This window comes from Dermacentor andersoni, chromosome 1, assembly GCF_023375885.2.
Source record: "Dermacentor andersoni chromosome 1, qqDerAnde1_hic_scaffold, whole genome shotgun sequence".
NCBI classification, from domain to species: domain Eukaryota; kingdom Metazoa; phylum Arthropoda; class Arachnida; order Ixodida; family Ixodidae; genus Dermacentor; species Dermacentor andersoni.
In genome coordinates this window covers 92368128-92380197 of record NC_092814.1, presented here as the reverse complement: position 1 = coordinate 92380197, position 12070 = coordinate 92368128, and the positions used below count along the sequence as shown (strand labels likewise).

At 44.8% G+C, this 12070-nt stretch overlaps 2 protein-coding genes across 2 annotated transcripts in view; one reads left to right on the top strand and one right to left on the bottom strand.

Annotated features, from left to right (window-relative positions):
- The window catches only part of spir (spire type actin nucleation factor), a 226912-nt gene extending 221115 nt beyond the window's left edge, over window positions 1-5797 (bottom strand). The window contains exon 1 of the mRNA XM_050191843.3: window positions 5518-5797. Within this exon, the coding sequence (XP_050047800.1) occupies window positions 5518-5776 (259 nt within the window). The 5' untranslated portion in view covers window positions 5777-5797. The remainder of the gene's footprint in view (window positions 1-5517) is intronic.
- A 517-nt stretch (window positions 5798-6314) lies between these two features.
- Asciz (ASCIZ zinc finger protein) overlaps window positions 6315-12070 on the top strand; it is a 33685-nt gene continuing 27929 nt past the window's right edge. The window contains exons 1-2 of the mRNA XM_050191845.3: window positions 6315-6638; window positions 7133-7350. Coding sequence (XP_050047802.2) covers window positions 6516-6638; window positions 7133-7350 — 341 coding nt within the window. The 5' untranslated portion in view covers window positions 6315-6515. The remainder of the gene's footprint in view (window positions 6639-7132; window positions 7351-12070) is intronic.

Here is a 12070-nt window from a genome sequence, read left to right as displayed (position 1 = left end):
CTGCGCACACTGCACATAACAACAAACATTAAAAAAAGAAGTGGCACAAGCTACAGCCAACTTGGCTAGAGATACGTCGCAAGAGCTGCCCGGTCGGTGAGCGCCGGCGCGTTCCGAATAAATAAGCAGTTATCTCTGCACGTTACCGAAATGTGGTGGGGATGTTTTCGTGAGCTGGTGAGCAACGAATAACTGTAAATACGGCATCGTCTAAGGGCGCGAAGTTGGCAGGAATAGCGTTGTAATAACTTAGTGTTACTACACATTGGCAAAAATGACACCCCTGCAAACTCAACAAAGATGCTTGTGTACACTCCCACACATCACTCCTCCCCCCCCCCCCCCCAAAAAAAAAAAAGAAATACGCTTAAACTAAGGGTGTGTGAAAGACATTCTGCGTGCCATTCTATGCCCGTGTGCAAGCAGATCATTTCACAGTGAATCTGCCAAGTTCGCCTGCGCTAATTTAAGCCTGATCGCCCTGAAAAAGGTGAAAGCCGAATCACCGAACACCGCAGCCAACGCAAATGCCATACAGAAAATTATGCCATGCAGCGCATGAGGGAGGAGGAGATGACTTTCCGTAAGCGGGTTTTCTTTTTTCTTTTTTCCTGTTTTTTCTCGGACGACAGGGATTCCTTACCTGTTCAGTTATGTAGACAACGGGGCCCGTAAGCATGTGTCGTCATGGTGACACGGCACCCAGAGTCGTGAAAGTAACCCCCCAGAGGCCAAGGTGCCATTTTAAACAGCTTTCTTTGGCTCTTTCGGTCATTTTCGTGGTTCGTCGGACTCGGCAAGGAAAACGTTCGTTCGTTGGCTATGCATTCGCTTACACTGACAATCGTCGTCGATGGTTTCGAGACTGAATTTAATACGAGTTCGTTCACACACACGGGACTCCTCAGAGAGTGCGAATGATCGCTGCCACCGAGCGACGTAGCCTGCTCCACTGCGCAAGCTGTCACGTGTTATGCGTAGAGCGAGCCCGCGGGGATGAAATTTATTTGCAATTTCGCTCTACTTTTACGCTTGACTGCGCGCAGTTGACGTTTTGAAATATTCGAACATTCAATCTATAATATAATATATGTAATATAAAATAATATATATAATATAATATATAATATTCAATCTATGATATAACTATGTATTCGATTCGTTATTCGAAGGTTGGAATGCTCGCACACCCCTAGAAATAGCATTTGACAATTAAATATTTCTTTTTCTTGTGTACGAATGCATAAAGATGAAGGTGAACACGTTCTAATTTAATTTCTTGTGGAATGGGGCTGGCGATTTGTGGGGTTAAGGTAAAACGACAGCAGGTGCGACCCGTCCGACGTAGCGGCAACTTGGGTGCCTCGATGCGCGCGCCTATATATATATATATATATATATATATATATATATATATATACATATATATATATATATATATATATATATATATAAGTCTGTCTCGTAAGGAAATCGTGCTATGAGGAACGACAAGCGGTGAGAGGCTCTGCCCGCCACTTCGCCAAACCCCATCCCGACCGGCTCAACATGACGAAGAAGCTAACGGGCGGATCGGACAGGCACTAAGCCAAAGGGGGCCGCGTCCCCGTCGCTCGCCGTGACGGCCGTGGGTAATGCGGATTCCGCACGGCCCCCTGCCTCCAGGCTCCGAGTGCGGTGCAGTCGTAGAGCGGCGGGGAAACGAGTAGGCGCCGTCGACGTGAACGTCGCCGCGCAGATCCGGCCGCTCTGCTACGAGACAGCAGTAGCGCGTCTACCCATAACAGCACTTCTAAGAGCCGAGTTGCGGCGTTAAAATTTCCGTTAGGGGAAAGCCGAAGCGGCCGAACCAATTCGTGTTTCCTCCTAACACGTTTACGCTAGGGAACCGTAGCCAGGGTGAATGGTTTGAGTAAGACACTCATTTCTCGATTCGACAAGCGCAAGCTAGAGTTACAGTAACTCTAGCGCAAGCTAGTGTTCCTGTATATGCTCTATACAGGAACACTAGCGCAAGCCTGCCTGCCCCGCCATCTGACGTCGCGACCAGCCAGTTCTGCACGAGTTGACAGTCCTCTTGAACTCGCTACTCAGGTCACGTAGGCGTTGCGCGGGATTTTCGTAGCATGTGACATGGCGCAGCGATTGTTAATTTATATAGTGGTTCATAAACGGAAATGCCTCGCATGTTGCGACTGCATAAGGAGGCGAGTTACAATGACAAGGAGACCGTCGCAAGGAGGGGACACGTACAAGTCTGAAGTCTGGAATGTTGTCAGTAAACGTTTGCGAAAGCCTCTGGCTCGGCTAAATGACTTTTGTGCGAACTCGTTCCTTTCGTGGGCTGCGTTTCCTAAAGGAAAAGCTGCATCCTTGGTCACCACGTAGTTGCCACTGCGTAGCACTACTGCTCAACAGGCTTAACCGCCCGTAGTAGACGATAGCTCGCCCGTGACAGCACTTCTAAATTTGCAAGGCCAGTGAGGAGTGTCGCGCTGCACTCACTGCAGTGTGAACTCGTGCGTGCATCATTGCTTGTGAAGAAATGTTTCACAAAGGCGCAGCCAAATCGGAGAGGTACTTATGGTACGATACTGTCGAAAATATTTCTCCGTGGCAGTGTCCTATGGCAATTAAGGGTAAAGGAGATGAACCGTCAGTGAAAGAAGGCCGAGTCTGCTAAACGTTGCTTTCTTATCAACAACTGTGGCACAAAGCCGCAACTGAGTATTTACTGACAGCATGCCGCTGCTGTCACTCCGACATTATATATTGCGCCGTAAACTACAGGGAGCCGCGGTATTTCTTATTGGCTAGCTCGACGGGCTCAACGCAAGCGTACTTATACTCGCCAGGTTGCTTCTCTGAAAACGACATATATTCTACTTTATTCTCGTCCATAAAATCATCGTTCCCAGTACCCACCAACTATTCTTAATTACAGTGACGGCGTGCGGGGGCAGTGCAACAAACACTCAGTGAAATGGCAAGCGAACTATGGAGTGACACGATGAAACATTCGCTACACGTATATAAGCATCCTCCTACTATATAGCTACCATTTATGCTGTTCTTTCTGCGATCCCTTACCCCCTCTCAACTGGCCGCCGTTCAGGTGTCAGAAGCCAAAAGCTAGTGGTCAGCAGCAATATACTTCCTTCCTCACTCCTTTGCGAAACGAAAATAACCGGCTACTATTTTTCCTCCGAGCTCCACCAAAGGAGCTTGGATGTCGACTCTCGTTGAGAACGTGACAACCCCGACTCGAGAATTGCGCCACGAAGACGCCAGAGGCCGGCGGCGAAACTGGGCCACCCACCACGACCAGTGGCTCGTCTGCCCGCGGCGGCCAAGGTGGCGTCGATATGCGTGCGCCCGAAAACGTGCCCGAATACGGAAGACCGCGGGAATCGATCGACGCGTGACCGACCTTCGCGCGCACCATTCGGCTAAACCCGGAAGGCATGGCCGCTCGCACAGCCGGCTCTCGAGGGAACGCTACTCTCTGGCTCGGTGTTGCCTTGAACGGCTACGCCTTGGTCACGAATCGCGACCAACGACAGGGCCAACGCCTCTCGCTGCCGTGTGCCAGCTCCCCTTCGCGCTCGCTGCCACAACAAGCGGCCGTGATCCACAGCGTCTACACTATCAGGCCGGCGACTAGACTGCGAAGAAAAACACGGCCGAGACAGACATAATGTCGTTGCGAATACCCAAACTTGAAACACTACAATCATGCCATGGACTTGGCGTCAACGGAGAATTAAGCGGTTGGTGAACTCCATGTGTTCTAAGCAGTGGAAACGTGTTTTCAGCATACACTGTTAAGCAAAATTACACCCTTTGGGTCGTATCTTGCCACACAACAATAATCATCTGTCTTGTCCGCATTTGCTTTCTTTATCCCTGCGAGCTCGGTACTTCCAAGTCACGAACGGCATGCGCGTTAACAGCATGACAGAGCATTCTCGATAGGAAAGTAGCGAGTGCAGCGTTTTCAAGAAAGGAAACGCAAGCAAGACAGATGACGATTATCGTTGTGGGACAAATATATACCCCAAAGAGTGCGACTGTTTTAAGAGTGTGCCTAAGGCCACACCGACGCTGATGAGATGGAATACCAACGGCGACCTGACCGGCGAGATTCAACCTTGATAAAAGGAAACCGAAATCGCCACACTGGTGAAGTTTGCACGAAGTGACGTTGAAGAGGCGAGAGGTATCGCAAGTGTATAAAACTTGGAACACGCACTACAAAGTGATTAGTGCAGAAGGCGAATTCACGACTTTGGCTTAGAATACTATGCATGTAAACATCTTTCTGCGGAACAATATACATGCGTGTGCCCTCGGCGTAAATTTAAACCCAAACCGCGAAAATTTCATCAGAGCACATCTTTTATGCGATTAATTCGGTGTACGACGCGCAGTCGCCGCAAGGCCGGTTACTGAACATGCACTAGTTTCAGAATTCCCGAATCTGAGCCTGATTATCTGGCAAACGCAGGAATGCAATGACAGTTGATTTGGACTTATTCGTGTTTTAACTTATTCTGACGGTACGTAAGCAAATGGAGGAACAAAAGTACAGCCAACAAATATTGGGACACTGCATGAACTTGCTAATGGGCGCAGTATAGTAAAAGCAAAATATATTATTCAGCAATAATTAGAGCACGACGTAATGTTGCAACGGCGCATACGTGCTCATTGATAAATGTATGCATGAAACCAGAAACCAGAATTAGCTCCCCCCCGCTTTCCCCATCCCGTTTCAAAACGAAAATAATACAGGTAAAACATACAATATGCGCACGTTTTCACAGCCGCCGACTACCGCTGCTAGTAAATGTATTAAGGAGTTGAAAGAACACATCAGTTATGTTGACCAGATACAACACAGCAAGTCCCTGCGGTGAATGTAACTAGAAAACGAAGAGGAGCCATGCTGAGCGTGGGATCAGAGTGCCTCCTCCGCATTCTGTGGGCGCTGGCATGCGCAAACGAACTACTTTCGCGAAAGCAAAATTGGCGCACGAACTCCGTGCAGCCGTGACAATAAGATGACGATCAATGTCATATAGACTAGATATGCTCCAGATAATGGTCATGAAAAGATGTTTCTCCCAACATGACAGAACACGTACTTCGAGAGAGATGCGCTCCCGCATCTTCAGGTAGGCGTGCCGCATATACGATGCTTACACAGTAAACGCTGTCGACAAACATTTAAAATTAGCGTTGGAAAGATGGAAACACAGGTGTAAGCATGGCGAAATCCATGTGTGCCATGACCACCAGCAGGTCGTCCGAAGCAACGACGAACAACATCGTGATTTCTATTTACATAGGGCACAACTCGCCCTTCTCTTTCGTTTGACAAGATCGATATCTAGAATGCCAGAAAAAGGCCGCAGGCGGTGTCAGTGAGGCTGGTCATTAGGAGAACGTGCAGAGGGGGACGAAATAGCAAGATAGTAAAACTCTACGTAAATAATGGCGTAGGCTTGCGCTTACCCGGACCCAATTCGCGCACCGTGGAGCTGTGTACGCTCCCATCCTTGTGGATCCTGAGCTGACTGGTGTCTGTCAGGCAATAACATCCGCGGTTGTCCGCCGTCCACTCTTTGCACATGCACTTAGAAGTCTGGTAGCACACGGCCCAGGCCTGCTCCTCGCGGATGGGCGCACCGAAGGCTTGAAGGATCGAAGACAAACGGACACAGCCATCGCCTTCGAGATCACACTTCGGCGCGTTCGCATCCTCCGACGCCATATTTCGTTCTGAATGAATGCCGCGCCGGGCCGCCGAGGGGAGCGGACTGCAGCAGTGAGAAGCGCTTCAACCGCCAGGAGTGCAACGATCGCGCTTTCGGAGCGCGGACACGCGGTTAGATTGCTTACGCGAGTTTTGGCGCTGTGTTTCCTGGCGCTTGGCAAGTGCCCCCACAATATAAACGCCGCATCAACCCTTGAGAACGTCATATACCGCTAGAATGAGAACATAATCAACGCAATTCGTCCATATAATGTTTATTAAACCAGAGGAATCAACGATTATCACAAACCCGGCGTCTGCACTGAGTTACAGTTTCGGTTTCGGTTTTGGAAACAGTGTTATAAATTTTGGACACTTTTTTACAACTACTAAACAACTGAAACTTGTATTTTTTTACTTTAATATGTCTGTATGAATCAAAATAAACTACTTTACGCTCCAGTTTTACCCAGTAAAGTCCTACAGTTTTGCCATCTAATGAATAAAATAAGAACTTAAACGCCACGTTGTCCTTTTAGAATGCTAGATGGCGCAAGCAGGCGCTGGATATCTACTAGGATCAAGAAAATGGCTGGGGTGTGCGTAATGGTGTGCGTGGTGTGCGCCACTGTAGATGTTAGTAACACTCTACTCAGTATTCCACTGTAACCAAACCATACGTGGCGGTGCTTTGTAGTGCTGTTTAACTTCGTGGGCTGAATTTATCCGTTTTCGGTATCATCAACGCGAACTAGACATGAAGCAGAAAACTGGAGTCGAACTCTCCAACGCACCAAAGAGATTCCGGTGCACCGTGGCCAGTTGCTGTTCGATGGATGGGCAGGCCAAGTTGTTTTCATCTCGAAAGCTCCTTAACCAGGTATGATGGCCATCAACACAGCCCGTGCGCATTACTGATACGTTTTTGTACATAACACCCGGAGCTTAGTTATTGCTTTAAAGCAAAGCAGCACCTCTTGGTTACCTCCAAAGTCCATTCCAACACATTTGCTGGATATGTCGCCGTACTAGCTTCTACTTATTCGTCTTTCCTACCATGATGGGACAAATAACTCGTGTCCTTACTGTCATTAGATATTTAATTTGAACATATGTGTGTGCCTGGTACACAACCCCTGTGAAAATTTCGTGTTTTAGTCCAGTGCGTCATCTCGGACTTCTACTCCGGCCGTGTGCCAAGTCGTATTCTCAGGGAAAGTTTGGCAGCTAATGGTTAGAACTAGCCATGCTATACGAATGGTGTAATGTCACGTTATTTGGTAACTATCCCTTGTAAAACTTGGCATGCAGAGCGTCTGCGAAACGCCACCGTTTGTGTCTTCCCGAATTCTTATTGCTTCTCGTTCCTTGCAGCACTTCTTCAAGGTTCATGCCGAGAAGAAGTATTCGTGTTCCAAATGTGGAAAGAAATTCGGAGCTGATTGGCTGTCCAAACACCATGAGGCTACTTGCGGAACTTCTTGGCTTTGCTCGTGCGGGGCGAGCTACCAGAACAGGGAGGCCCTGCTGACACATGCGAGGCGGCGCTCTCACGCGCTGCCATTTGAACGGAAGCGAGGCGATGCGTGCAAGTTAGTGTCCATTTGTATTGGTCATATGATCTGGAATGCTTACTGTGTTGTAGGAATAATAATGATAAAACATCTCTAGTGTTCATCGGCAGTGGTTAGTGTAGTCACCTTCGAGGAGTGGTGAAGCTGTTGCAGACATATTTTATGAAAAACAAGGCTTTGTCAGGTTGTGGGCACATGCAGTGGAAGTGCTTTTCCACGCCTAGAAACAGACCTAAGCTGAGACTCTGTTAGTAGGCAAAACACTCCTTTTGGCTGTGTTCCTAATTCATGATCATAAACGAAATTCGTTACCCTTTTCACATATAACACCCGAGAACCTGTAATTAAAAGCAATTTGAACAGTAATACTCACTGTTTGAATGGGGAACAAAACGTGTGAGACGTGAAATGAGAACATTTTCTAATAAAGCCCTTATGCTCTGAGCAAGCACTTCACTTGGGGGATGCCTTCTTCACCTCAGAATTTAGTATTCTAACCTTGAACAATACCTATTTGCTGATTGATGTATGTTTTAACACTGCCACTCCCCCTTGTCCGTGCAACCATTTGTGATCTGAGCATCAGAAATCAGATTGCACATATTTCCCAGTTTATCTCCATAAGGGACGTTTTGACAACGTCGGCTTCTGATGAGCAATTGTCACTTTTTGGCTTATGATGAGCCCACTTTGTCATGGGTATTTTGTCACTTTCTGAATGGCCTTCTAATTATTGTATCTTGGCGCAAAGTGGCGGACAGACAAAAGCACAAAATATTCAAGGATGAGCACACTTTGTCATGTCCATTTTTTCACTTTCTGAATGGGCTTTTAACTATTGAGCAAAACGTGAACAAGGTGAACGCAGGAGCCAACGTTTCGACAAGTGGACTTGTCTTCTTCAAGCTATATCTTGGCGCAAAGTGGCTTACAGACAAAAGCATAAAATATTCGAGGATGAGCACTCGTCCTTGTTTGTTTTGTGACATAGAGGTTGGGGTACCCCCTTTGTATTGCAGTCTTTACACGGTGGGAGATGAACTTGGGCAGCTCCAGTGGTGCTAAGGCAATGTTGTACCTTCCTTGTCATTTTTTAAATATTCCTACGATCTGCATCATGTTACACATAAAGCCTCATCCTATTTGTGCTCGAATATCAAATGCTCTGTCATAAGTGAATCATAAAGTAACCAAAAAAGAGAGAACTGTAAGCTTTATGCAAAATATTTTTCACAGAAAAACTAATTTTAGCATGGAAATAAGAACCGAAAATGGTGAATCATATTTACAATGATCATTTGTAAATTATTTTTATTCAGTTACCCTAAAGGCCTGGTGGGGGCATTACATAGGGGGGAAAAGATAACAAAACGAAACTACATTGTAACTCTTTAAAAATAACTACGTAACGAAAAGAGAGTGAGAGAAGGAAAGAGAGTGAGGAAAGTGCGATACAAGACACTGTATCTAGTACACGGTATAGTTAACGTAAAACTGTTAGCAAATACGCAGTGATCCAAACATCACAATATTAATTCCTGTACACATTATAGTTAATGTAAATCAACAGAGCGAGAATTACTATGACCAAATAACCTATAACAGGCCCTGCAGTTTCCAAGTACTCGGCACTAAGCACACTGAACCAAAGAATACACTGAACTGCAGTACCTGAACTGAAGAGGGGGTCTGCAATCTAAAAGTACAGGACAGAAAATAAAACAGTAACATGACACAACTGAACTGAATCTGAAAGTGATAGAAGTAGGAAACAAAATCAGTAATGGTCATAAGAATGTGCCCTCTAATTTGCTAACAATGTATCATGATTGGCAAGACATGCAACATCGTCTGAGAGCTCATTCCAGTGCCTGGTAGCAACAAGAAGTGGCGAGTAAAAAAAGTGGTTAGTTCATGCATATATAGGCTGCACTTTAAAGGAATGGTCTAGTCAAGGAAAAACATAAGCTGGCGTGATGTAACGGGTGGCGAAGGGTGAATGACTATGATAATGTTTTCGGAAAAAAGACAGCAGTGCCTGACACCTGCGATCTGCAAGTGCAAGGCAATTTGAGCGATGTTTTTATCTCCGTTACGCTAAATGTTGGAGAGTACTTCCTTACAATGAAATGAACTGCTTTGTTCTGAAGCGATTCTAGTTTGTTGATTAGGAATAATTGATGAGGGTTCCATATTATAGATGCATACTTTATTTTCGAACGTACTAATGTAGTCTAAGGTAGTAGTTTTGTATCTGTGTTAGCAGAATGTAGGTTGTGCCTTAAAAACCCGAGTGCATGAGATGCTTTGCTAACCACCTCATCTATACGGCTATTCCACGAAATATCCGATGTCAAATTCCTAAATATTTTACATTAGGCACCATTTTGATGAGCATGTTTTTTAATGTGTAACGACATTCCGCGATGGTGTTTGATGTAGTAAATACAGTGGCTTTTGTTTTTAAAACATTTAGTTCCATCTGCCACATTTCGAACCATTTATTAATTTTGTTTACATCATCCTGGAACATGTCAACGCCCGAGGTATTAGTGACCAGTTTGTATGTCGTGCAGTCATCTGCAAACAATCGTGCTGCACATCATGTGTTAACGTTTAGGTCGTTAACGTATATTAAAAATAAAGGTTGTGCGCCAGTCTACTTATGACACAAAATTAATGACGAATAATGATGAACTGTGACACATGCAAAATGAGTTTGGTTATCTGAAACAATCCCCAGATAGGAGCTTAGAAGATTTTGGGCTTTGCTTATTGCAGCAGGTGTAGGGCTAGGGACAAGGCATGTAGGAAAGAAGGCAACACGTTTAGGGGTTCAGACAACATTTCTAGAAGGGTCCCAACTATTTGTTGTTTTCAGTGAACTTTTAAACTTAGGGGCCAAGATTTGTTCACGTAATAAAGTGAAGTTAAATTTTTCAACCCAGAAAAAAGTCAACAGAGAGTTTGAAAGAGAATAGAATTAATACTATTTTTCACGCTTTCACACATATTGTGCGTCACTTGGACAAGCTTCTCAATTGAAATAAAATTCAATTTAATTAGCAGGGGCATGAAACAAGCAAGCAAATGGAAAATTTAACTTCTTAAGCTACAATGCCAGATTGGGCCTTTTTCAGCATAATTTTCCAATCTGCATCGAGGATGTAGTCATGCTCAAGAAACATGCTGAAAACAGTGATAGGTGAGCACGATAGCGATTATACACTGGCATTAGCAGGAGGCAGACAAGTATGGCCCTAGATGAAAGGAAGTAATATTTTGCTTATCAAGCCAATGTTACTGCGGTTCATGTTTTCTGAACTGAATTATTTTTACAATTGGTGGTGTCCAAACCCACAGCCTCGTGACGGCTCCCTCCAAATGACAAAAGCTAATACTTCAAAGGCCATACTTTCGCTGGCCGCATGCACCTGGCCCATTTTTAAATTATTTTTTTAGCCAAGCCAAGCTAAGTGGTAGAATATGCCACTAGCGCTATTATTGCAGTGCTGGCACCCATTCATCGCACAATTTGTCGATGGCATTTTATGTCTTATAGAGACCACAGAACTCGTGGTACTAACTCGCAAACTCGTGTGTATACAACAGCACTCATGTGTGCTGCCATGCATGCATTGAGCAGCTCTACCGCTACACTCGTTACCATGAAGGCAATGCCATTCATTAGCATGCGCATTTTTTACTTTGTAGTAAGCATAGAATAAAGCGCAAAAGCCTAATAAGATAAGTACTGCAATTTTGAACAATAATTATGCAGCACTTATTAACAGCCAACTTATGTACTGCAATCTCATATACCACATCCAAAATACCAAAGCTTCAGCACCAGTTCACGACACTTACTGGATTTTGCGACTTTCTGTGCCAATATAAAATTCTGATTTCTACTTTAATAGCAAAAAGCATGCTCAATTCTGTCACTATCAATTGCTGCGCAACTGCCTGCTCGAGGCACTTTGCGTGCATTCGCAGGCTTCTTTCACGCTCGAAAAAACACTTTTATGCAGCATGTATTGCGGAACAGAAAGCTGTATTGGGAGTTTTTCATATAGCTCTGTAATTTTCTCATTGCCACTTTTAATGTAATTGTAATACTTGATAAGTTGATTAATAATTAAGACTAATATATAATTAGAATGAAAAAAATATTCCGAGTATCTCCACACGATGGCAAACATTACCTTGGTTCTGTCAAGCTATGTGGCATTTGCATATCTTTAAATCTTGGTACATGATAGTTGGGATACCCTGTATCGTGTTACAAGCTTACTAACAACATCATAGGCATATTTACCACACCCTGCAGCCAAAAACGAACACTTCATTGTACTGGGTTCATTGTATTGCACTTTGTGCAGTTGAAACTGGTTCTTAAAACCAGTGGCTGCACCATCACTCGCATCCATTTACAGAATATAATTTGGAGTGTTGTCCTGAGTGTCTGCTGTGACCGTTGCTACAACTAAATGTGCATGCGAGGGGTCACAACAAAAAGTATTGCTAATAATGGCATAGCTCCATGTAGACTTCTCTGATGATATGATACAAAGGGTTTGGTTATTTAGCCAATATTACAATTGTATTTCGTCTGGAAGTGTAATGAAGCCTTAATCATGACACTGCTTTCCATCATGTATCATGTTTCCATCACCTTTGCTTTGGTGTGTTTTACGTAGTTATGGGAATTAGTTTCATGGCAGCTTTCTGAAACTTC